Genomic DNA, 26,560 nt, shown 5'->3' on the forward strand with positions numbered 1-26,560 from the left:
AGCAGTCTCAGGACTGGAGCAGAAGCTGTGTTCCACTCACCAGAAGTCTCAAGATCCTGTGGCGGGTGTCGTGGGTAGCTCTATCTGGCACTATCTTAAGTATTAACATATGACTACTGCATTTAACCTGACATATGACTAATGCATTTACCCTGACATATGACTACTGCATTTAACCTGAAGCCTAACACACCACGAGCTGCTTGCTCAGTAAACGGGAGTATTGCCTTCCTTGTTAACCTTTTCTGTACATAGAACAATTTGCCGTTGACTCCTTGAAATGCAGTTCACAGAACCAAATGCACTTTCCTATAGCCATCTAACATCACAGAGAATATCTAATGATGAATCTCTTCTGAGCCTACGAGCTAAACTCTCAGCAGAGTATCTGTTTTTTCTTTAGTTACAGCTCACACTGTGGTCAACTCACAGCTTCAAAGCTTCACACATTGGCTCTGAGGCAGGTTTCCCGAGCTCATCTGGTACCTGGCTTCTCCGATTGACTCCTAATGGTCACTGTTTCCTCTTCCAACCTCTCATAGACCATCTGCTCAACTGCATCTTCCAGATTCTGTCTACGGGTAATGACAAATCCACTCTTTACCATGCGTGGACCTTAATGTCCCCTCTTTAAAAGGCAGCATGTCTTCTTATAATCTCATATATAGGCTGTGCAATGTTACAAGGACAACCAAATGGTTATTTTGGAATCATGGTCTTCAGGATATGAGGGAATGAAGTCTGGGCACACTGAAAGGAGATGACTTCCTTGTTTTATATATATTATAAATATATTAATTCATATATATTTTATATATTGATATACATTTGTATATAATATATATTTAATTATAGATAGATAAAATCTGTTGTTGTAACTCATATATGTTCTAGTGTTTCTAACATGAAGATCAGTTTTCTACTTGACAGCAGGAGGAAAAAAAACAGAAGCAAGATGATTGGGGGATAAATGATTTGAGAGTTTCTCCCTACACACTACCTTTTTGTCGCTTACCCTCATTCCCTCATCTCCAGCCTTTCCTGTGAGTCCAGTGCTCAGGCTCCACGCTCTCACCGAAGGCTTTTCGCTTGCACTCGTTTTGAAGCCCTGCTTCCACCATATGGACTTTCCAGTGAACACTCCATGACAATTGACACAGCTACATGGTTTTTCTTCATAGTCATATTCTGGAGCCTTGAATCAGCTATGCCATACCTTAATCTTCAAGTTCTCATCTCTCTAGCCATAAATGCACTTCTTACTGTGTTATTCTTCTCTCTGAACTCTCTGGTGGCAAGGGCACTCACACCTAGATTTATGTGTCAACTTGTTGGAGCCATGAGCCTGGCACTGCTCTGGGTATATCTCTGAGATGATAACGTTTAAAACAGTGGGCTTGGCAAAGAGATCCAGTGTGTGGGGGCCTCCAGTGAAGGCCTGAGTAGAAGAAGGCAGTGGCTGGTCATGAGGGACTTCCTCCTACCTGAACATGACCGCAATACTGATCTTTTCTGTACCTGGATTTGGACTAAAACATCAGCTTTTGGGCTGAAAGTTATATTATATTTCCTGGTTCTCAGACTTTCAGACTCAGCTGGAAACAGACATCAACTTTCCTGGGTTTCTAGCTTCCCAAGTGCAAACCTTGGGAATTCTCAGCCTCCAGAATCACATGAGTGAATTCTTTATAAATCTCAATCTCTCTCTCTCTCTCTCTCTCTCTCTCTCTCTCTCTCTCTCTCTCTGTGTGTGTGTGTGTGTGTGTGTGCACTCGCCCTTGTGTGCATGTGTACATATGCATGTGTATACATATATTCATAGACACATACTCATTTTGTTGGCTCTGTTTCCTGTAGAACCTTGATTAATACAGCTATATCCCTCAGTGTGTTAGCATCCTTCCTCCAATGCCTCTCGTCTCCATTGAGGCTGCTGAGTTTACATGGCCGCACAGCATGTGGAAAGTCTTAAGCTACCTGCCAGGTTTCCCCAAATGTCTGTGTTTAGGCCCCTCCCCATCCCAGACTCACAGAGAAGCCTCTCCCCTCTTCCTGGTCTCACCTTACCCTCACCCAGGTCTCACCCAGCCATTCCAACCCTGCCATAGGCACAGACCCTGAGGCCAGAGGTCTGGATCTGCCAAAGGCCTTTGAGTAAACTCCTCTCAGTCTTCATTCTTAATCTTTGAAATGATAATAGTAGAAACATTGTTTAGTGTGGCAATAATGTCCATAATAGACAATGACAAGTAACAGTATACCATGTTTTACAAATATTTTAAAACTGTGGAAGTAAGCCTAGATATATGAAATGAAGTACAAAAAACCATATTCTTTGCTCTCCCAATATAATTATATTTAGAGGTAGGACAAGATAGCTCGAATATAGAACTGTATTAGTCTGTTTTTTATTAATATAATGAGATCCCTATGGCAACACAGTCTATAAGGAAAACAGATTTATTTATATAGCTCACAGTCTAGAGGTTGGAAATCTAAACAGCACAGCATATGATCTGGTAAGGGTCCCCTCTGGCTGTATGACCATAGTAGAAAGGATGTGTACCTCTCTACCTCTCCTTATGAAGCACCCTATAAACTTTATGCTAGGGGGTTCCACCCTCATCTAATCTAATCATTTTCTAAAATCCCACCCTTAAACATTATTGTCAGTTACATTTTCATTCAATACCACAAACACAGTATTTTAGGGATCCATCTTCTGCTAGAGTTTGGGGTGAGGTGAGTCAATGACAATGACATTCAGATCACAGCAGGAACAGAGACTTTTCTCTTGAGGTTCCGGAAGACATGGGCACTCCTAACTCAGAAAGGCATCCCACAGGACAGAGGAGAATGAAAGCCCAGGGGAAAAGATAAGAGATGACAGAACCTACAGTTGGTAGAGACATAATCAAGTCACCTTTCTAAGGGAAATCTCCAGAACAGTAAGTATGAGGTGAAAAACTGCAAACCAGAAAATAGCTCCAGACCAGGCGGGCAGGTGACACTTGACTATGACCAGGGAGATCCTCATAGCTTGACTCTGCACTCAGGAACAATGACTCCTCAGACATCTCAAAGGAGTGTGATGTCCCATCCCCCAAATGCATGTGTTATCCCTGGAGTACCCTGGAAAGAGTTCAGAACAGGTGCTGGGTCGAAGGGAGGCCAGTGTCCCCTATGTTTTGCCAACAGAACACACAGAGAATCTGCAGGAAGGAACACAGCCCTCACCCCCACCCTCAGACGCTGCTTGGATACACGGTGTCTTTCTCTCTTCCCACACAGTGTTATAGTGTCAGTATACTTTCAGATGCCCACGCTGGGTTGTCTAGCACTCTCTCCTGTGCCACTTACTAATTGTTAGTCTAATCTTAGGATAACATTGACCTTCCTTTGCATTGGTCATTTTCCTCTCTTATCGCTGGCTTGGTCTGCTTATCTTTTTCCTTCTCTTGGACTTATGGTGCTCATTATCATTTTGGCTGCTTTTCTTTCATTAGCAGTTACTTGAATTTCCATCTTTTTCATCCCCTTTGCTCAAAACAGAAGCAGGATTTCCTCAGACGTTGCTTTCTCAGGGCTGCTATTTGGCACGAAGTATGCATGGGTGGGGGATTAAACCCCAGCAATGATGCCCACAAGTTCCTCCAAGAACTTTCAGAGGATATGTAGGTATTGTGACATTGTCAACTGCCACAGTATACTGTAGAAGGAAGTCTTGGATCCCAGAGCTAAAAGAAACTTTGACAGACAGGCTCATTTTCCTTAACTGCCTTAACTGCAGGCATAGAAATGCAAACACAGGGATGGCTTATAAGGTCCCCTCAAGGAACAAATATATAAATATCCCTCTACTGTGGCAAAATATCTACTGTGCACTGAGAGAAAGAAATAAACACTCTACTGAGTTTTCAAACTCTACAGAGAGTAGACAAATGTACACCTACCTCTTGAAAGTAGTTAAGGCACCCTCATGGCCGATCTCTGCAGTTAATTTATGTTTTAATTTCACAGCTGTTAACAAGTTCTTTCTTATGTCTCACTAAAATGTCCCCTGCTTGGCTTGAATCAACCGCAAGGCATCACCCAGCCCTTCCTAAATGCCAAGTGCGTGATAAGTTAATTTCTTCATGTTCTGTACTTGACAAGCAGGCAAAAAGAAAAAGAAAGAAAAAGAACCAGCATCCTTAAAAAAATATAAAAATCCTTTTCATATTCTTCAAAGCTTTCGCTCTTTCCCAGCACTTAGAATGCCTTAAAAATAGCTTCACCTGCTATTTGCTGTCAAGACCCAAATCCACTTATACAACCTACCAATTCTCTTTCTGCTAAGACAGCGTTAGCGTTTGCATATGCAGCATCTCCCCAAGGCTCAGGTGTGGAGGCCTGGTCCTGCGGCAGAATGCAGAGGTGACTTGATCATGAGAGTCTAAACCTTGTCAAGAATCATCCACTCATAATAGCTAAATATTAGTATGTTTATGTTATGTTATATAATCCATAAATCAACAACCTGTGGGGAGATGACAGAAACATAGAGGTTGAACCTACCTGGGAGAAGGCTTTGGGGGACATACCCTGGAAGGGAACCCCATCCCCAGTCCCTTCCTCTTCCTTCTTTCCTCCCTCCCTCTTTCCCTATGCCCATTTTCCTTGCTTCCTGGCTGTCACAAAGGGAGAAGCCCTTCATTATGCCCTTCTATCATATCGTCCTCCTTTTCCACTGTCCTAAAAGCAATGGAGCCAGTTGACCTTAAACAGAAAGCTTGGCCATAGTTATTTTTCCCAAGCATTTTACCACAGAGACAAGAGCCGATGCTGTTCTCACCCTGAGCTCACTTGTATCTGCCCAGGGTGATCCTTGCTTTTCCTATAGGTCTTAGGGCGTTCACACTTCCTGAAGACTCATTTTCAGAAACAGGATTTCTAGCCAGATCTAGAAGGCAGAGAGAAAACTAGGAGCTTTGCTCTGACTGGTACATGTTGAGGGCCCTTGCCTATAAAATAGGCAGACTCCTCTCCACTCTTCATGGACAGTTTTCCCTCTTGTTTGCAAGACAATGAACATGGTCCCTCAAGTACCCCATGGAGAAAGGCATTAGTGATAGATGTTGCCAGTAAGAATCATATGCAAACGGGTATATTATACACCTTTGCCCCTTGGCTCCCCATATGTACATTGAGACTCCCATGTTGTAGAGAAATTGCAGAGCAAACAGAACAGCCACATGCAACACAGCAGCTCTACCACTTAAAGCTAAGGAACACTCCGAGACTTGGTCGTTTCAACTGCAAAATGAAAGAAGAGGCCCGCTATATTATTCAGAGAATAAAATTATACAGTGGAGACTGTGGGTGTGTGCAGCTTTTTTCTCTTCTTTTGCTATTTTGTAGCTTCTTTATGGGTTTCCCTAACTGTCTCCTAACATCTCTGGCTCAGCTTGGAGTCTCCTGGCTCAACTGTTTTCTCCTCTCTAGCCTACTCAGTCTTTCTTACGCACCAACCATCTTCTCTAACCTGGCTCTCTGACCCTATTCTTCTCTCTCCTGGACCATGTTCTTCTGCCACATGAACCCTTCTCTTCTTGCTCAGCCTCTGCAGGCTTTTTATATCCTCCCCTATTCCTAGAAATCTAAGAAGCAACCAACACTGGAGGTCAGAGGGTCAAGCAGTTCTAATGGCTAAGCATTCCCAAAGAGCCAGTTGACTAGCAAGGGTCAGGCGCAGAAAATAAGTCACACTACAGGTGTGGGCACCTTAGTCAGGGTACTGAAAACAACTGCATTACTTGAAAGGTCTGAGGAAAATCAACAGGGAGGTATTGATAAAGGATGGGGCAGGGTAGAGGGGCATCCCTGAAGACAGAGCAGGTCCCCTGGGCATTCACAGCACCCTGAGATCTAGGGAGACAGGATGATGAGAATTTCCAGAATCCAGAGAAAGCAAGAAGTCCATAATGAATTCATAATAGGTAGTCTCTCTAGGCAGGGAGCATGATGGGAAGAGCTGGAGAGCAGGTCTGGTGGCAACCATGGAAAGCTGTCAATCACAGAAACAGATGAGAACTATCCTTATAGTAGACACTGCATGCAGAGAGGCACAGAGTCATGAGCTGTGGTCCACTCATGGGCGGGTAGCACCAGGGCATGCCAAGGATGGGCAGGAGCTGGACAAGGTGGTCAGGGCTGACAGTGGTGAAGCCAGCTGAGTAACTCAGAGCTTACCTCGGGAGCTGAGGAAGCTGGTAGGGTTCTGAGCAGGGTAGTATGGTAGCTGAAGTCAGAATGATAAATGGGTTGGAGGAGGATAGTAACAAAAGGCTTGCTAATGAAGAGGCTGCTGTAGCATGGAATGTGTGGGCGCACAGCATAGCGGGCTTGCCAGGTGGAGAGGCTACAACCATCCTCTTCTCCCATTCAAATCATAACAGATTACTAAGAGAACCCCGTTAACAGTCTCTATGTAGAGAGTAGAAGAGGAGGCAGCAGAGGAAAGGCTAGGAGAACAAGGAAGGAACCAGACAGGAGCATCACAAGAGCAATGGATTTAGGGAAGGCTCAGGAGGACTGAAGGGCCACATCAAGTGCTGCTCAGAGATCACAGGGGATGCGGATGGAAAGAGACTTAATATCAGCAACACTGGAGACATTAGTCAAGTGTGGGCTCAGTGCAGAAACTTGGGAGACCCAGTTAGAAGGAGCTGAAAAGCTCAAGAGAATTTCGGAGAGAGACAGGAAATGCAATTAGTTAAGAAGTTTACCAGAAACAGGGCAAGACAGTTAAGAGTGTGTTAACAGGAAGGAAGGAAGGAAGGAAGGAAGGAAGGAAGGAAGGAAGGAAGGAAGGAAGGAAGGAAGGGAGGGAGGGAGGGAGGGAGGGAGGGAGGGAGGGAGGGAGGGAGGGAGGGAGGGAGAGAGAGAGAGAGAGAGAGAGAGAGAGAGAGAGAGAGAGAGAGAAAGGAAGAAAGGAAGAAAGAAAGAAAGAAAGAAAGAAAGAAAGAAAGAAAGAAAGAAAGAAAGAAAGAAAGAGGGAGAGGGGTGAGTATGTGTGTGAGAGAGAGGGAGATGGGGAAGGTAGGGGATAGGGATAGGGAGAGGGGGAGAGGGAGGGGAAAAAGGAGGGAGAGGGGGAGAGAGGGAGGGAGGGAGAGAGAGACAGAGACAGAGAGACAGAGACAGAGACAGAGAGAGAGACAGAGAGAGAGACAGAGAGACAGAGAGAGAAAGAGAGGATTGAACAATAAAGTGCTAGAACTCGAGTTCAATCCCAAAAATAGACATAAAAGATGCTGGGTGCACATACAGACACAGGAAGAGAGAAAGAGGTGGTAAGGTTGGGGAAGAGAAAGACAGAAGAGAGAGTGAGAGGGCAAGAGAGAGAGAGCAAGAGCGAGAGCAAGAGCGAGAGAAAAAGAGAGAGAGAGAGACAGAGACAGAGACAGAGACAGAGACAGAGACAGACAGAGAGAAACAATAGAAAACAGTCTCAGGACCCAGGGGAAGGAATTACAGGGCAGATGATGGCTCAAGTTTCAGAGAGGCAACAGAAGACAGGATCCCAAGTGGAGGATTGACCTCAAATTCCAGAGGACAGCCTGCCACTAGGGTAGGCACTAGTCCCACCCTTGCTTTGACTCCTTCTTCCTCCCTCAGGTAGCTTTTTGGCAGGCTTCGAATCAGCCAAGCTTCCCCCCCCCCCGACCCCCGGCAGAGAGCTGGAGCTGCCGGGTGGGGAAACCTGAGTGGGGCTGGTGGAAAGAGGAGGTCAGCACAGGTTTGAGGATCTGGTGCTGATTGAAGCCAAGGATGACTGAATTGCCCGGGTCTGCATTTCACCTGTCCGTTACTGAGGTGACTTTTCTGAAGGTGACAAGAACTAGCAGATATATGTCCTGGGTCTGAAGGAAAAAGCATGCAGAATCAGAGCCATTTTGCTGCTGTCTTTGAGCAGAGATGCAGGTTGGTTTATCCAGCCCCTGGACTCTCGAGGAATGGGGCTTATGTAAACATGGGGGCTGGATACACCAGGAAGCCAGGCACCAGGGGCCAAAGGCCCTCATGGGATGCGGCTTCTTAGCACTTGGAGTTTCTCTTTTACATTTAGCTTGTCAAATTCTTCTTCATCAACTGAGGTGTCTGACAGGCTTAATTATTTCCTTAGGGCTTTTGTCTTTCCTTCAGTGAACAAAGGCAATTGGGAAGATTTGGACTTAGCTCTTTTCCTAATAAAATTTTTATACATGTACACACTCACACATGCGCACACAACAGGGTTTGGGAACGACAACAGGCCGACCAGACCACTGTCCTACTATTTGGATGGGTGCCCCAAGTATAAGAGGAAATGTACCTGTCGCTTCTCCCATCTTCAAAGGTTAATTATATGCTAACAGTAGACAATGATCTTATGTTCACATCGTAACTATTGGGAGCTGTCATGGGGCAGAGGGTGTCCTTCAACTTATCACCTCCAAAAGAAAATATTTAATGAGTGCCTATTGGTTTTCTTGATTTCATCATCATATTTACTCTTTGAATGTCATGCATTATCACTGAAACTAACAAATAGAATAGGAGGTGAAATCAGAGATAATATGCAATTAGGCAAAATGAGAATTGTGCAGTCACAGGCCTCAGCTAGGCAGCCTCTGCCCACTGCGGGAAGAAAGGTGGACCTTTTCAAAGGCAGCCTCCCTGGTGGTTACTCCCACCGCAGTTAGAGGAGCCGGGCTCTCTGCGAGACTGAACATGATCATCTGACTCCTGTTTCTCCATCCTCTTCAAAACAGCATTGAGTCAGCAGCTTGTTTGCTGTTAGGACACACATTCTCGTGGGCTAACTTTAGTGTTTATTTCCCTTTCCAAACACATTCACACACGGAAGATCTCCCCCATTCAGGGAATGGTGGTATAGGTTGATCGGTCAGTTCATTGGTTTATTCCATCTTAGACCTCTGTTTACAGAAGGATCATTCCTACTCCCAGGGAATTGTGCCAAGATTCAAGAAGAAATCAACTAAATTGAACAAATATGCATTGAGTGCTACGATGTGTAAGACGGAGATCAGGTAGTGATTAGCAACTTGAGGTTCCATTTCCCTACAATCTAATTTTATTTATTACTGGGGCAGTGAGGGGTGGGGGTGAGGAGAAGGAGGCAGGGAGAGAAGGAAGGAGGGCATGTGCCTGTCACAGTGCATGTGTGATGACATATTGTGAGTCAGATGACAATTTTGTGAGTTATATCTCTCCTGCCACTCTTAACATGGGTTCTGGGGATTGAATTCAGGTGTTTAGGTTTACACAGCAAGTTTTCTTACTCACTGAGCTATCTTGCTGGCCCTCAAATATAGCTCCTACTAAAATACATTGGGCAGATAAACAACTATTACTGATTATCTTAAGGGCTATACAGAATTATGGGTCAAAGAAAAAATACACAAGGGATGGGGGTTGCATGCTTACAACATCAGCACTCAGGAGGGAGGATTGCAAGCAGAGTTTGAGGCCATCCTGAGATACATAGCAAGTAACAAGCTAGCCAAGAATATATAGCAAAATCCTGCCCCCCACCATGAAAGAAAGAAAGAAAGAAAGAAAGAAAGAAAGAAAGAAAGAAAGAAAGAAAGAAAGAGAGAGAGAAAGAAAGAAAGTGAGAAAGAAAGAAAGAGAGAGAAAGAGAGAAAGGAAGAAGTAAGGGAGAAAGGAAGAAGAAAGGAAGAAAAGAAGGAAGGAAGGAAGGAAGAAAAGAAAGAGAGAAAGAAAGAAAGAGAGAGAGAGAGAGAAAGAAAGAAAGAAAGAAAGAAAGAAAGAAAGAAAGAAAGAAAGAAAGAAAGAAAGAAACCAAAGCCCACAAAGCAAAGGAAAGGGTAACAGCCCTCCACTCTGTGCACGGTAGTGCTGAAATCAGGAATTCCTATTGGGTGTTGATATTTAAAATAAATCTTGAAAGATGAAAAAGAATCTAACAGGCAGAAATGTTATGGCAAACACAGAGAATACTTAATTAATCATAGTTTGATCTTGACTGCTGCCAGCAACTTGGAAAATCTCAAAGTGACTTGATAAAGGACATAGGCCTTGCAGACCAGCCAACTCCTATTCATCCATCTCATCCTTTATTTCATCCCACCTCCTGTCCATCCTACCCTTGATCCCATCCCATCATCCTCCATCATCCCATCACCCCACCCCGTCCCATCATCCCATGCCATCCCATCATCCCATGCCATCCCATCATCCCATGCCATCCCATCATCCCATGCCATCCCATCATCCCATGCCATCCCATCATCCTCCATTATGTCCCATCTCATTGCATCCCCCCATCCTTGAATTCTATGTATAACTCTTCCAGTGTGAGGGACTACCAGAAAGAAAACCCAGAGTCAAAATCTGGCTTTGCTCCCAACTGTTCTAAGACACAAGAAAGAGCCCTCAGAGAGCTTACCAGTCAGGCCCGAAAACAGGGCACTGCAATAGTGTCTGGACTGGTTTTCAATGCCAACTGTCTTAAGTGGCCTGTGTGGGCTAAGCAATGACACTGCCTATTGCCACCCTAGAAGCTGTCTATTAATATTAAAGACCTGTCAGCTATGGACTGTATCACCACATTAGGGACAATCTTCATCTGTCTTTAGGTTGGCCCCACGTTGTCCCTTCCCATGAGTCATTATTACTTGGTCTCTGGAAAGCAGCTAGCCTTACCACTATAATACCAACATATTCCCTATTTTTTACACTGGTATGTATGCCAACTTCCTCATGATCCAGAAGGTTCCACAGACACTGAGAATACCACAAAGGCTACCCTCTTTGCAAATCTACTCCTTTAAAGCTATCTGAAACTCATTAATGTAAGACTGTTTTGTTTTTGAATAACAAAACTCCATTATACCTAGCAAGATATAAATGGCTCCTATATTGGTGAAGGAAAATCCATCAGCATTTAAACAATTAAATCATTAAGGAAACTAGATAGTTTTGATTGGTCTCTTTTGCTTACCAGCTTTAATTAGCCTCAGGGGGTAGAAGTGCTGATGGCATATTTTTGCTTTAAAAGTAACTTTTTAAAGACTGTACTCAATGCTTCATGGCATGAAAGGATGGATGGTTCACACCACTCACATCTGTAATCCCAGCATCTGGAAGGCTGAGGCAGGAGAATGGCTGGGAGTGTACAAGGGCATTCTTTCCCCAGCTTTAATCAGATTTTCAAAGATCCTTGATATCCTAGCCAGTGTCAAGATCACTCCATGGCCTCCTGGGCCAATGCCTGCCTGGCAGCAGGGAGGACAGGGTTTTCCTTCGCACACACTTTCCCATCTGAGGTTCTTCAGGGTCCCCCACAAACTCTAAATCAATTCTCTCTGCATATTTAAAAAGGAGAAAAATGAAGCACTGAGAAATGAAAAGCACTTCCTGGCAGAACCAGGTCCAGCCTGACTCCCCAGGTCCCTGCTTCTTCCTCCAGAGAGTAATCCTCTCCCTAGAAGACAATGTTAATTATGTGATGTTGCCCACAGCTGGCCTAATTGGATTTTTCATTGTTAGTGTAAAAGATGCCCTATAAGGCCAGGCCCAGAGAGGATGCTGAGTCTGACGGTCTACTCACTCAGCAGTGGGCTTTGTACCATTCTTGGGCTAGGCTTTAGGCAACCAAAATGAATAAAGGACAAAGCCCTTGTGGTGATTTGAATGAGAACGGCTCCCACAGGCTCTTATATTTGAATGTTTAGTTCCCACTTGGTAGAACTGCTAAGGAAGAGTAAAGTACCAATCTCACACACTCTCTGTCTGCTGCCTGTGGATCCAGATGTAAGCTCTTGGCTCCTGCCCCAGGGTCATGTCTGCCACCATGCTCCCTGCCATGATAATGATGGACTAAACCTCTGAAACTGTAAGCCAGCCCCTAAATGACATGCTTCCTTTTATAAGGTGTCTTGGTCATGGTGTCTCTTCCATAGTAACAGAATACCTACTAAGACAGCCACCAAGAGGATAAATAAGACTAATGGCCTCTCTGATCCAAGCAACTTAAGGATTTTATTTATGAATTCACTTATCTTGATGATGTTAGGGATCCAAGGCAGGATCTTTGCAACTTTTTGGTTTTAGATTTATTTTAAGTGTGTTTTGCCTGCATAATGTTTTCCTTGCAAGTCTATATGTAAGTATACTACATGTATGCTTGATCTATATTTATGTATACTACATGTATGCCTGGGACCTGCAGAGGTCAGAAGAGGGAACTGGATCTCCCAGATGCCTGTGGGTCACCATGTGGCTACTGGGAAATGGACTCAGGTTCTCTATAAGTGCAGCAAGTGCTCTTAGCCCCTGAAGAACACGGGATCTGGCACACGTTAGTCACATTTCTGAGCTAGGTCCCCAGCCCTGAAAGAATGTTTTAGCAGAGCAAAGGAGAAGACCTAGCCCACCCTACCTCTGTCATATGGTAATACTGAATACCTACTCTAAACTAAGGGTCTTTCCAGGTACTAGAGATACAACAGTAGATAAAACAGGTATTGTGCCTGCCTTCACAGCACTTATGCTAAGAACATGACACAAAGTTCTATCCTTTGGCCAGGATTGAGTTTTCAATCAAGTGGGCTGCCTCACGAGACATAAAGGGCAGCTGTGGAAGACTGAAGTTACAGGTGGAGGTCACTGGAACTCCTTACCCTCCTCCATTTACCCTCTACACTCAGACATCACCGGCCTGTCCGTGACTAGAACAGCTCACAGGTTGATGTGTGTCTGCTGCTCTCACCTGTATGGGCCAGACACCGATATTTCCTATTATATTTAGATAACTAGGCAGGCTTTTCCTGTGTCCGTCTCGTTGACATGAGAGTCCATCCACTAACTGTGGACTCACAGTGCACTCCAAGGCTGGTTGGAGTCCCTACAATGTTACTTTCACTTTGGCACATTCAGAGCCAAATCCACCATGGGAAAAATTGCAAAATGATATGAATCTTTGAAAAAATACAGAGTGTTCATATACTTGCAAATACAGTATCCTAAACAGGGAAAGAAGATGGATATAGCATAAGTTATTGATGACAGAGCAAGCATTGGTAGTTTCTCCCTTAGAAAACTATTACTTTATACAAGTATATATTATCTGGTCAATTAAAAAACTCAGATGGCTCAGCAAGTGCCTTCGTTCACTTCCTACTACTGTGACAAAACATCATGACCAAAAGTAACTTGAGGAACAAAGGGTTTACTGCAGCTCACAGGATAGGCTTGGGTCCATCATGGAGGGAAGTCAAGGCAAGAGCTTGAAGAAGGAACTGAAACTGGGGCCATGGAGGAATTCTGCTGACTGGCTTACCTCAATGGTCTGCTCAGCCTGCTTTTTATACAACCTAGAACGATCTGCCCAAGGATGGTACTAAGCATTAGGAGCTGGGCCTTGCCACATCAGCCATTAGTCAAGAAAATGCCCCATAAACTTGCCTAGAGACCAATCTGATGGAGGCAAGTTCCCAATTGCAATTCCTTCTCTACAAATATGCCTAGGTTTGTGTCAAGTTGACAAAAATGAACCAGTATAGCACTTGCTGTGCAAGGCCTGGTGACCCGAGTTCAATTCCAGGAACCCACATCAAAGCAGAGAGAACCAACTCCACAAAATTGTGCCCTGACTTCCATGTGTATTCATCAACATACATACATATCACATATACATACTCAATGACAAATTAATGTAAAAAGAACTTAGGATAGCATCATATTTCCCTAAACATCTGCCCTACCATAGGAGTAGAAGTCAGAGTGAAAGCCTTGGATAGGGGTTGAGTCCTTTTGTAATTACATTCCCATTGATTTCTACAGAGTAGCATATGCTGACATCGGAAAAGAGGGAATGAAAGCAAAGGAATAAAGAGGAAAAGAAAGGTCACACACATTTCTAATAGAGCATGAGACGGCAATAAGCAATTTATAAGTCATTAATCCTTGCTGGAAACTCAGTGTCCACTCTAGGTATTTACTGAGTCTCACTGTGCACCAATGAAATTCTGGGGACCTTTTCTGCTCTATGGAATAAAGACTTAATTCAGACCTGCCCATCAAAGAGATAAAGACTGCCTATAACTCTACAGTAATGAGAACAAAGAGAGGAGAGATAAAATGAACAGAACTAAAAGATAAACAAGAAAAGCGGACCCTGATATAGCTGTCTCTTATGAGACTAGGCCGGGGCCTAGCAAACACAGAAGTGGATGCTCACAGTCAGCTATTGGATGGATCACAGGGCCCCCAATGGAGGAGATAGAGAAAGTATCCAAGGAGCTAAAGAAATCTGCAACCCTGTAGGTGCAACAACATTATGAACTAACCAGTACCCCGGAGCTCTTGACTCTAGCTGCATATGTATCAAAAGATGGCCTAGTCGGCCATCACTGGAAAGAGAGGCCCATTGGACTTGCAAACTTTATATGCCCCAGTACAGGGGAACGCCAGGGCCAAAAAGTGGGAATGGGTGGGTAGGGGAGTGGGGGGGAGGGTATGGGGAACTTTTGGGATAGCATTGGAAATGTAATTGAGGAAAATACGTAATAAAAAAACATTAAAAAAACCCTATAAATCATAAAAAAAAAGAAAGAAAAGCATGTGGTCGGGATGTAGCTGAAATGATGCAGAAAAACCTTGGAGAAATGCCTGTGTATTTTGACACCCAAAGAAAATATACAATGAGCACAAAAGGAGCCATTTTTATGAAGGATATCAAAGCCAGATCATGAGAAACTAACTGTAAGACAGTGATGAAGATAGGACCATGTCTTAAGGAAGGAAGGAGGGTTGACAGAGGACATACTCTTGCATGAGATCATCAGGAATAAGAAGCAGTTATTTAAGGCAGGGGACAGCTGAACCTATGTGAAGGCAGGCAGAGGGCCTGTTGAAACCAAGTAAAGGAGAACAAACAGCAGCTGAAGCTGGGCACAAAAGGAAGGTGCATCCAGGACAGACACACTGGTAGTGGTATGAAGATGCTCTAAGGCACCAGAGGAAAGCCTCAGAATCTCACAGAGAAAGGGGTCTCCCACAGGCAATGAGGGTGTAGCATTGACAAGCAGAAGAAGGTGAAAAGGGTTAGGGCATTAGTGAGGGGGATTTCTCCCAGAGTGAACAAGGGATCACAGAGCAGCCCTGGGAGGTAACAGACGCCAGACAGAATGAATGCTCTCCCCCTCTCCTTGTCAGTTCTTTTCATAATGTTCTCCATGCAGAAAATTGGGTGAGTTATTCTTGCTCATGCATATGTATGAGGCACTGTAAAGGAAAGGTCTCAAAGCTGGAAGAAATAAAAACATCAACTCTTCATGAAGCATTACTCATGGTTGGAGTGACAGAACAATTATCTTTGTCAAATGAGCTGTCCAGAAACACCATAGGAGAGTTAGGGAGAAAACCCTAGGCCAGGCTGCCTGCGTGCTCCTAATATGGGTTTTTCCAGTTTAGCAGGGGCTCCATAAGAAGCCGGATGACAGGAGGTAAGAACTGGAGGAGGGAAAGTGCTCATCCTTATAGAAACAGTCCGGGAAGTTGCAGATAACCACATCATCACTTAGGAGATGTCATAAGCAAGGGCTGGCTCAAACTCCAAGTCTGCACCTCCTTCCATGACCTTTTATGAACCTTTGTAGCTTGGGTTCTGTCTTAGAGCACATCGTGAATTGAGAGTAGGGTTTGAGTTGTGAAACTGTGGTGGTTTGGAAGAAGGTGCTATGGTCTGGCTGTGCCCTTAGTAGTTCATATGTAAATGCATAGTTCTTAGTAGGATGCTATTGGTTGGTGATGGAGTCTTTGAGAAATGGAGTCTTATAAGAGGCTCCTTAGGTCATTGGCAATGAACCCCAAAGGGGACTATGGAATCCACACTCATTTTCTCTTTCTTTCTGCTACCTGGCTCAAGATGTGACCAGTGACTTAAGTGTGTGCCTCAGTTATAAGCAACCTCCACCAGAGGTTCAAACCAATGAGGCAATCTGAACTGTGAGCTGAAATACACCTCCTATCACTGAATAAGTAACCAGGGCAGAGTATTTGCTATTGTGACTGAAATTTGACTAACGCAGAAAGGATGTGTGGTGGTTTGAATAGATATAGTCCCCTATACCTATAGGTATAACTCATGTGTTTGAATGCTTGGCCCATAGTGACAATATATTAGGAGCTACGGCCTTGTTAAAGTAGGTGTAGCCTTGTTGGAAGAAGTGTGTCAGTGGGGGTAAGCTCTGAGGTCTCCCATGCTCAAGGTATGCCCAGTGTGGTACACTGTCTCCTTCTGCAGCCTGTGGATCAAGATGTAGAGCTCTCAGCTACTCCAGCACAATGTCTGCCTGCATATTGCCATGCTTCCCTCCATGATGATAATGGACTAAACCTCTGAACCTGTAAGCCAGCCCCAATTCAATGCTTGCCTTTATAAGACTTGCTGCGGTCATGCTGTCTCTTCAGAGCAATAAAACCCTAACTAAGACAGGATACCATGGAGCAGAATCAACTCTGATTCTAGAGGGACAGTATACATTTCTGAGAGTTTTAAGGGTACTGAAAGTGTTTTTCTTTGGCTTCATAAAACATCAGGATGACTAATGATTAGCGCTTCTACCGTCTCTCATAATGACATGATCCCACCTATATATCTCAGTTCAGAGTTGTGTGTAATTACACGCCTAAAATAGTAACACTCCAAAGTTTTGCATACTTTACAGACTGCCAATCTCCATCCCCTAGGAACCGTTCCTCCTCCCTTTGGTGAGGATGGTTCCGTTTCTTCTCCTTAAAATAGATTTCTGCTTCACCTTATCATTAAGTTCCAATTCTTCACGTCACGATTCTTTTTGCCTCTGCCAAATGACTGAAAGGTTCTATCTACACCCTTCACTGAAGCAGCTCTTCCTACCACCCACCAAGATACGCTCACATCTTTTCTTCCATCTCCACTCTCCTTGATCCAAACTCCTCATCCCTGTTCCAGGATGGATGCTCTCCTCAAATTTCTCAGTCCCTCTTCAAAAGTTACCTAGATTGATTTTTCATAATTAAAATGTTTTAAGGAGTTCTTGCTAAGCTTTAGCACTTGACAGGCACTTAACATATTCATAACAAGAATTCAATGTTTTCTGACTTCCATTGTACAGAAAGGTATGTGTCTTTATAGGTGCTCTAGTTTCTTGTCTGTTCCTGCAATAAAACACTGTGACCAAGAGCAACTGAGGTCAGAAGGGCTGTATTTGACTTATAACTCCAAATGACACCCATTACTTTAAGAAGCCACAGTGACAAAAGTTTGAATCAACTGGTCAGATCACAACCACAGCCAAGAGCTGGGAGACAAATACACCCATGCTGACTATTTGCTATTCATCTATCGTTTTCTACTCTTATAGAGATCAACACCCCAAGCCTAGAGCATGATGCTGCCCACAGTGGGCTGGTTCTTCACACAGGCATTATAATCAAAACCATGCCCCACTGACATACCCACAGACAAATCCTCAGATAAGACTTCTCTTATGAATCTAGATTTGCCAAATTGATTGTCAACTCAATACCAGCTATAGTCATGTTGGAAGAGGAGACCTCACTTGAGAAAATATATCCAAAAGACTAGCCTGTGAACAACACTTTGTTGCATTTTCTTTATTGATGATTGATGTGGGAGGGTCTAGCTTAGTATGGGCAGTGCAGGCCTTGGGCTGGTGGTCCTCAGTGCTATAGGAAGGCAGGCTGAACGAGCCATGAAGAATAAGCCAGTATCTTCAGTAATAGGGTCTTATCAAATAGTTCTAGTGGGTAACCAACAACAATGGAAACTGCCTGTTTTGTTTTGGGGACTTCAGTTCTGTTCCTAGAACCTTGACTAATACAATTAAAATATAACATTTATTAGTTATACATAATAGTGAGTTTTATTAAATTATGACATTTAAATACACAGATGAGATGTATTGTGATTATATTCACATACATCCCCATATTCTTTCTTGGTCCTCTCCTCCTCAAGCCCCTCCTCCTCCCCCACTTCCCTCCTCCTCCCCCAATCCCTTCCTCTTCCTGCTCCTCCTTCCCCTCCCCCAATCTCCTCCTCCTCCCCCTTCTCCTTCTTTACTAACCCCATTCTTCTATTTACATGCCATTTATTTGTTGACTTTTGTGAACCAGAGACCTTCTTTAGGGTTGTTACAGGTACATGAGTGAGAGTTTCTAATCAACCGTTATCTACATACAAATCTTCAGGAAGGGTTGGGGCCCTAGGATGGTTAATGTCAATTGTTCATTTTGTTTGTTTGTTTGTTTTGGGACACAGTTTCTCTGTGTAGCCTTGGCTGTCCTGAAACTCACTCTGTAGATCATACTGGCCTCAAACTCAGAGATCTGTCTGCCTCTGCCTCCCCAAAACTATCTGAGAGATGAACCCATAATCACGCCAGTGGAGGGTCATCTTGACTAGGTTACTTGAGGTGGGAAGAGTTGGCTACTGTAGGTAACACTATTTCCTGGCTCAGAGAACCCTACATACTGCATGAAAAGAAATTCAGGTTAGCCAATGTATTCAGCGCTCTCTGGCTTTTGACTGTGCTTGTGGTACAACCAGCTGCCGTGGACTCCTGCTGTTGTAATTTCTTTGCCATGATGGATTGTATCCTTAAACTGCGGTCAACTCTGGAGATGCATTTGCCCTGACTCCAAATTACTACAGCCACTGTTTGGATATTAATGCCATTTCTGAGAAATGTCTGAAAACCATCTGGGGACAAATCTACCTGGTTTGGTCACTTAAAGAAGTGGAGAACTATTGCAATTTGCTTCTTGGAGGCTTTCAGTCATAATTTAGTTTGTCTAGCATTTAAAAAAATGGAGGGAGGTGTTCGTAGTTCAGTGTCTAGTAGCTGGGAGTCAATACCACAGGGACTGATGCAGTCAAACATGTTAATTCCTGAGGTCAGGAGATGACTCCCAGGCAGTCACACTAAAATTCAAAGGCAATGGCTTCCACATGAGCTACGGGAGCACACTACTGACCTGATTTATTTTTAATCCTAGGACATATGTCACAGAAAGACAGGACGAGTAAGCATCTTCATGATGGCAGTGAAATCCAAAGTTAGGAAGGAGTTAAAAACAAAACAACAACAACAACAACAACAACAACAACAACAACAACAACCACAATAACAACTGCAGCCCTCGCATGCTTCCCTTTTCAGGCCTATCTCTTCCTCATTCCACAGCTTCATGTGGGGCTTGGAAGTAATTGCTCTCACTAAGCAGCTCTCGCAGGAAGCCAGGAAGGAGAGTCTGTTAGGGTCTGCTGCATACATTTGTAGTGACTGACCTCAGCCAAGCCAGCCATTTGTGTCCCAGGATTGTCTTCCCTGAGAAGCCCCCTCTCCGGGTTGTCCATAAGGGAAACTGGTGGGAAATTTGGTGAGAGGAAGTGAAACAGCAGCCGTCATCCTCTGGAGATCAATGGTTAGAGACAGGAGGACGGCATCATGGTTTTCTTGAGTTGGTTTTTGGCGACTGTCCTCACTTTTGTATACTCTGTATCCAGCTCTCCTGCACAACTGTCGAATCTGCTGAACAGCAGTGGGTCCAGGTACGATATCAGAAGCTTGACTACATCGCCAGGCAGAGCCAGCAGCCAGCCTCCCACAGACCCTGCACTCGGCCCCTCTGCAGTTGAAATCCAGCAGACGCTAGCTCAGGCTCGTAGCTGTCCCTGGATATGCTGACTCATGACCCACGGAAGGCAAGGTTGATGAAAGATTTGCTCTGACCCCTTCTGGACCTTCTATTTGCAACTCCCACCCAACTCTGCAAGTCTAAATTCCACGGCAAAGCCCTTACCACATACTCCCATACTCATCTGAGGGCTCTCACTGAATCTTGAGTCTCAAAAATTCAAAAACCAGGCAGACTCAAATGAATTGCAGTTACCATTGATATGTAGACATGGTATCTTCACTTCTGTATTTGGGCTAAGAAAAATAACACTACAGAACATGAAAAATAGAATTCAAAGCAATTACTGTAAATATTCTTAAAAGTCTAGGAACCACCACAAGCTAAGGCCTGACACAGCTAGTTAGTTATATAAATACACGATAACATGATATAATTTTTAAGAACCATAAAATGCCACATTATGGGAGTAAATATGGCATCTAGAATAGCCTATCAAATTCTAACACTTTTAAAAATAATGTGTATAAGGGGATATATATACATATATATACATATATATATGTATATATATCACACATATACATATCCAGTTCAGTGGAAAAAGAATAATCTCTTACAAATGGGGCCAGGACAACCTGATATGCACAAGTGGCAATATAAATAGCACAGAAAAGAGGAAAATGGAGGGGGCGGGCTTTGGTTCCTCCCTCACATGAAACCACACTAGTGATCCACATGACCATAAAACATATAAAACCTAACATTAGAACATCTCCAAAGGAAAACAGAAAGCCTTCGAGTTGGGCAAAGATTTTTTTTTTTTTTTGTAAATTTGACTTCCATCAAAAATTGAAGCTTTAATAAGACATAGTGGTGCCTGCCTATAACTACAGTAGTTAGTAGTTCAAGGCAGGAGGATTGCAAGTTTGAGGACAGCCTGGCCTACAACTAAATAAATTAAAGTTAAAATTTAAAACCACAATTGAAAACAACGTTTTTATTTGTTTTTTGTTCTTTGTTTTTGTTTTTTGAGACAGGGTTTCTCTGTGTAGCCCTGGCTGTCCTAGAACCTGCTCTATGGATCAGGCTGGCCTCGGACATTTATCTGTCATAAATGTGAAAAAACTAAATTCAATAGTGGAGTGTGGCAGTTAGAGGATGATGGAGTGAGATGAGAGAGGAACAGAGAAAGGTGCAAGTCACCTTAGGGGTGACAACAGTGTCTACTGAATTGCCTAAGGTGATGGTTTTATGAATATCTTTATCAAAACTCACCAAGTTATTCACTTTAAAGATGTTCTCATTTTTAAATGCCCATCTACCTCAATAAAACTGTTTAAAAGTAAACACCTTGACTGGAGTGTATTAAATGGGAAAGTCCTTCCAATCACGAATGGGCAAAATTTAAATTCATGAACAAGCCAGGCATGGTTGTGCATGCCTTTAATCTAAGTACCTGGGGGGTAGAGGCAGGTGGAACTCTCTGAGTTTACAGCTAGCCTGGTCTACATACTGAGTTTCAGGATATTCAGAGCTAGATAGTGAGACCCTGTCTCATTAAAAAAAAATCATGAAAAGCATGTGCAAAAGTCATCTTATGTATACTATACGGTGCAGAAACTAAACAATATGAAACAACTCCCCCCCAAACCAATCAAAAACACACAAAACAAACAAAGAAAACTCTCCTCCTGGGGGCTGAAGAGATGACTCAGGGTTAAAAGTACTTGGTGTTCTTCCAGGGAACCCAAATTTGCAGCATCCATATCACACAGTGTTAATCTAGGTTCAGGTGATCGGATGCCCGCTTCTGAACTCTATGGTAACCAATACCCACGTGGGACACACACTCATATAAAATACTGCTGTTGTTTTTTATAAAATGCACACTGCAGTAGTCTGTCTATTTATATCTTCTAATCCCAGCTCTGCTGCAATCTACTTCTTAAAGCTTTTTCTTATCAATCAAGTAGAGAGTAATTGTTCCCTATAGTGAATTACCATAACTTATGTTAATTTTCATAGAGAAATTTAATGCATTCATCTACCCACCTACTGCACATTTATTAAGTGCCTCTTATGGGCCAGGCACAGGCTTGACACCATATATGCAAAGGTGAACAGGGAATAGTTCTTCCCTTAAAGAATCTTACAGTCTAATAGCGACGGTGATAAATGAATTGATTACTCCATGAGCAAAAAACAAGTTGCAAAAACATACTGAAACAACTATTTCAAGAACCCGTATCCACTCCATCACCAGATGCATGGCAATAATGTGAGGGTGGGCAAAGGCAAAAATCTAACCCTGGGTCTCCAAACTCTCCTCCAGCTGACTACTTTCCCAGTGGAGAAAACAGGAAGAAGGAAGGAGCTGGACCTGCAGAATGCAGGACAGAAGGATGAGGGCCACAGGTCAAGGGCACGCCATGGTTCCCGGGAAAGCTCTGGCTTTTGGGTGTTAGTGTTATGGTTTTTACCTCTCTAGTGAAAACGTATGGGTGACAGGCATCCGACATCTGGGCGAGTCGTACCAATCTAACTGGGAAAGCGACCTCTGGGTGCGTGCCAGCTCACTTTTCTATGATAACACACCCGTAAACTGGATGGCTTGCAACATTAATATTTTATTTCACACAGTTGCAGAGGCTGGCTAGTCTAATACCAAGGGACTGGCAGTCTCAGTGTCTAAGACTGGTTTAGACATGGCACCCAAGAGCCCTGTCCTTGTATGGTGATAGGAGCAAGCTTCGAGCTCTCTGGAGCCTCTCTTATCAAAGCACCAATCCCAAACATCTATCATCATGACCTAATTACCCCAGACACCCCAGACCCACACCCAGGGCTATCAGCTTGAGGGTTAATATCTCCTCAGATGAATTTTCAAGGACCATGAGCATTCAGGATACGTGGGGTACTGGTAGTTTCATTTGGGACATTTTGCTTTTTCACATGATCAAAACTTCTTCACTATGATCAAATTCTAAAGAGGAAGAAAAGTGGAAGAGACGGCGACTGGGGAATTGGAAGTATGGAGAAAGAGATAACTCAGTTAGCTTGCTTCTCTCGATCAATATCTATGCAATTATGGAATTTCAAGTAGCGCAAAAATCAGCACAAATTGAAAAGGCCTCCAATTCCAATGTGGCCATTTGAATTAAATACCACGGAGAAATCCTTCAAACCTTCCCCAGGGCAATTCATGGCAAGCAAAACTTTTCATCTTAAAGATATTTACATCTATAGAAGTATCAGGTCTCAGAGGGGAAAGGCATCAGTCCTTTATTTAACTTGATCTGCACCCACCGGTTCATAAGAGATGGCTCCAGGAGACAGCATCCTCCTGAGAGATGGGCAGGGCTCTTACCTGTAGATAGGGTCCTGCATCACCAGCATCTTGCTCTCATCCCACGTCCACTCCTTTTTCTGCAATAAAAGAAGCTGTACATGAATAAGTTAGGCTTGTCCTCAGGACAGAACCAGGGCACTCACTCGGTGTGCTACTAATGCATATGCAAACACATGCATTTCGCTCCTGGCTTTTTCCCTCTTAGAGTCTCAGAGCTGATTGCTTCAAAAGGACAAGTGGAAAATGTCATGTGTTTGCTCTGATCAGTTCTCTCCAAGCACTTTAAGAAAGTGTCTCTCTAGGCACAAGAGGATGGGCAGGAGCCCAGAAGGCCTCATGGGAGCAAAGGCAGACTCTAAATTTCCTTAGAGAAATTAAAAAGACAGGAAAAAAAAAGAGGCCATATATCAACCCAGAGGTGCTGAGGAAGAGAAATGAAAGAGAGAAGAGGGCAAGGATAAAACTTCACGGTATGTGGAGGATGCTGTTGAATGAAAGTGAAATGTAGTCCCCGGCTCCTCTGGAAGGGCATGGGGATGTATCTTGTATGTCAGGTAAATTTAACTAGTGCCTTTGCGTGACTCATAAAAGGATATTCATTCTGGCTGTGATCCACTTTCCATGACAAGAGTCACAAGCTCTAGATGAGGGTAAGCATGGGGGTGAGCAAGCTCAGACCTGAAAGGGCCTGAAGAAGGGAGAGCACCCCAAAGTGAGGAGAGAAATCAGGTCAGCAACCAATGGTCACCTTCCCTCGGGCCTGACTCCCCACAGGCACAGAGAGCCCTGTTCCACATTTCCTGGTCTTTTTCACAGATTATAGTGTTGTCCAGGACACCAGACTCATCTGTGAACAAAAAGACTTGGGAAAGTGGTGGTGGGTGGGTGGGGGACACTTCATTAACGAGCAAGGTCTTTTAGCAAGGCAGAGTTTTAAATAGGAGGCACAGGGTGGGTGGAAGCTCTCCAGGAGGTTACCAGAAGGCCATGTTGAGGCCCAGAAAGAAACATCAGAAGAGGCAAGCAGCTTTACCAGACACACACACATACACACACACACACACACACACACACACAGACACACACACACAGACACACACAGTTACAGACACACAGACACACATACACACACACACATACACACACACATACAGACAGACAGACACACACACACACACACAAACACACAGACACATACACACAAACACACACAGATACAGACACACACACACATACAGACACACATACAGACAGACACACACGGACACGGACACACACACAGATACAGACACACAGAGACAGAGACATACAAATAGACATACACACACATACAGACAGACACACACACACAGACACACATACAGACAGACAGACAGACACACACACACACACACACACTCCACTCATACTTTTTTCCTTTAAATTCTTGTTTGAGAACTTCATGCATGCATGCAATGTGTTTTGATCAAATCTACCCCCTTTCCTCCCTTTTACTTCCTCCCCTACCTACTGCTTTTTGCTCCCAACATCATGCGTTCTTTTACTTATATCCACCGAGGTCGTGTAATGCTGCCTGGACTGTGTAGGTATCAGGTCATTTATGGGAGCACGAAACTGACTCCCCCTTTCCCACGGCCATCAGTGCCAACAGTTCCTCAGCTAAGGATGGAACTTCACGAGTCTCTACCCCATCCATGCTGGGAATGGCCAGCTTGATCTCCTATACACAGTCTCAGTTGTTGACATACAGCCTCTTAATCCTGGAAGACACAACATCAATCTAATACTGGAGAGAGATTTAGGCTCCATAAGCACTCAGTATTTATCAGCTTAAACAGTTTTATAGGCAACAGATTTTCGGTTAGAACTGTAGCTACTATTTAAAGATTCACTTTCATAATGGCTACTCACTACCCTCCAACATTCCGAATGGTCTGTGTGTAACAGCACAATGGGGAGACTAATTTTTTAAGAACCCTTTCAAAACACAGCAGGTTTAGAACTGCTAAGTCCCAGGTTTGCAAACAGCTGGTTTTGGACTCATTTTCCAAACTTTTTGCTACTATAGTTGAGATTATTTTATGCACACGACACTTATTCCTGCTTCTTTGAAGTAACCTGTGATCGGATCAGAATGGTAGAAAACATTCCTTTCTGTGTTCTAGTCATGGCACCATGAGCCCATCAAGTTCCCCCCATTCATTAGTTGCCTCCTAATCCTACTGACACACATTAGAGCTGGTTTCCAGCTGAAAAACACAGATATTTTCAAGGTAAAAGTCCAAATACCTAGATGCCTGTTTTCAACACACAACACTATAAGCACTATTTAAAGAGCAACATATAATATGTTTAAAATGTGATTTGATTTAGAGGTGGTGAATTTCTTATGTCAGGAACATTAAGCCACATCTAAAGTCACAATAGACTCTGACTGCCCTTTCAACTCAATCAGCAATATTTATAAAGCACCTACTATTTGCCTCTGAACCCTTCTGTCGAGCTTTATTTAACTGTCAAATTTTTTTGGTTCTAATATTTCTATTTGGATACTAAGTTCTTATGTTTTTTACTGTCTATTTTTTTTATCTGTTCAAAGATAGAAGCCAGACATGGGGACATATGTCTAAAATTCCAAGCATGAAAGAAAACTGAGGCAGGAGGATTATTGACCCCAGGAGTTATAGACCAGCCAGGGCAATTTAGTAAGGCATAAACTCAGAATGAAAATTAAAAACAAGCGTACTTGTGATTGCTCATTAAAGTGCTTTTATGACTGTCTCCTTAAAAGTCTTTGTCAGGTAACTTTAACATATCTGGCATCCTGGTGTTAACATCCACTGATTACCTTTTGCTCTTCTGCTCAAAGTGAGATGTTTCTGTCCTCTTCATGTCTTCAGAACAACTATTCTAACTATAGAGAAGCTTATTGAGTTGTATAGCCCTTGGGTCTGGTTAATTTCAGTGTAGATTTTTTTTTTAATTGGGAAGCTTTTTATAATAAAGTTTATTTTTTTAACTGAGATTTTTCTTATTCCTTCTATGGCAAATGACTTTCAGTGAAAACCCAGAATCTTTAAACTATTATAAGACTTGAGATTCATTGAGAACTTTGTTTTAATATCATCCCACTGCAATGCCCCAAAAGGGGAAAGAGGAAGACACCATGCTGCTAAGGGTGGTTTGCCCACTGGCCTCTGCAGACACCCAAGGGCACGTCCTGCGTCTGTGCAATTCTAGCATCCCATCCAGCTCCCGGGGGCAAGCGTGCTCTGTGCCTGATTGTAAGTATCCTCCCTCCACTATTGCTGTCTACTCACTCTCACTACTCCTGGGCAATGGTGGGAGTCCAGGCTATCACTGACATCACACATGGAATAAGGTAGGGGATGAGACACTCATTACCATTGGCAAGGATGGAAATCCTGGCTCTCAGCCTTCTCTAATGGTATTCTTTTTTTTTTTTCTTTTATTGGATACTTTATTTAC

At 43.5% G+C, this 26,560-nt stretch overlaps 1 protein-coding gene across 4 annotated transcripts in view; it reads right to left on the reverse strand.

Annotated features, from left to right (window-relative positions):
* CUNH1orf226 (chromosome unknown C1orf226 homolog) overlaps window positions 1-26,560 on the reverse strand; it is a 295,496-nt gene that overhangs the window by 56,818 nt on the left and 212,118 nt on the right. For 2 of the 4 annotated variants that reach the window (XR_015048409.1, XM_021163356.3), the window contains exon 4: window positions 23,090-23,163. Coding sequence is in view for 3 of the 4 variants with exons in the window: in XM_021163356.3 (XP_021019015.2) it covers window positions 23,090-23,163 (74 nt within the window). In the remaining variant the exon portion in view is untranslated. The remainder of the gene's footprint in view (window positions 1-23,089; window positions 23,164-26,560) is intronic. The other 2 variants (XM_085842790.1, XM_021163360.3) reach the window with 1 other exon arrangement.

This window comes from Mus caroli, unplaced genomic scaffold, assembly GCF_978045245.1.
Source record: "Mus caroli unplaced genomic scaffold, Mus_caroli_1 scaffold_1, whole genome shotgun sequence".
NCBI classification, from domain to species: Eukaryota; Metazoa; Chordata; class Mammalia; order Rodentia; family Muridae; genus Mus; species Mus caroli.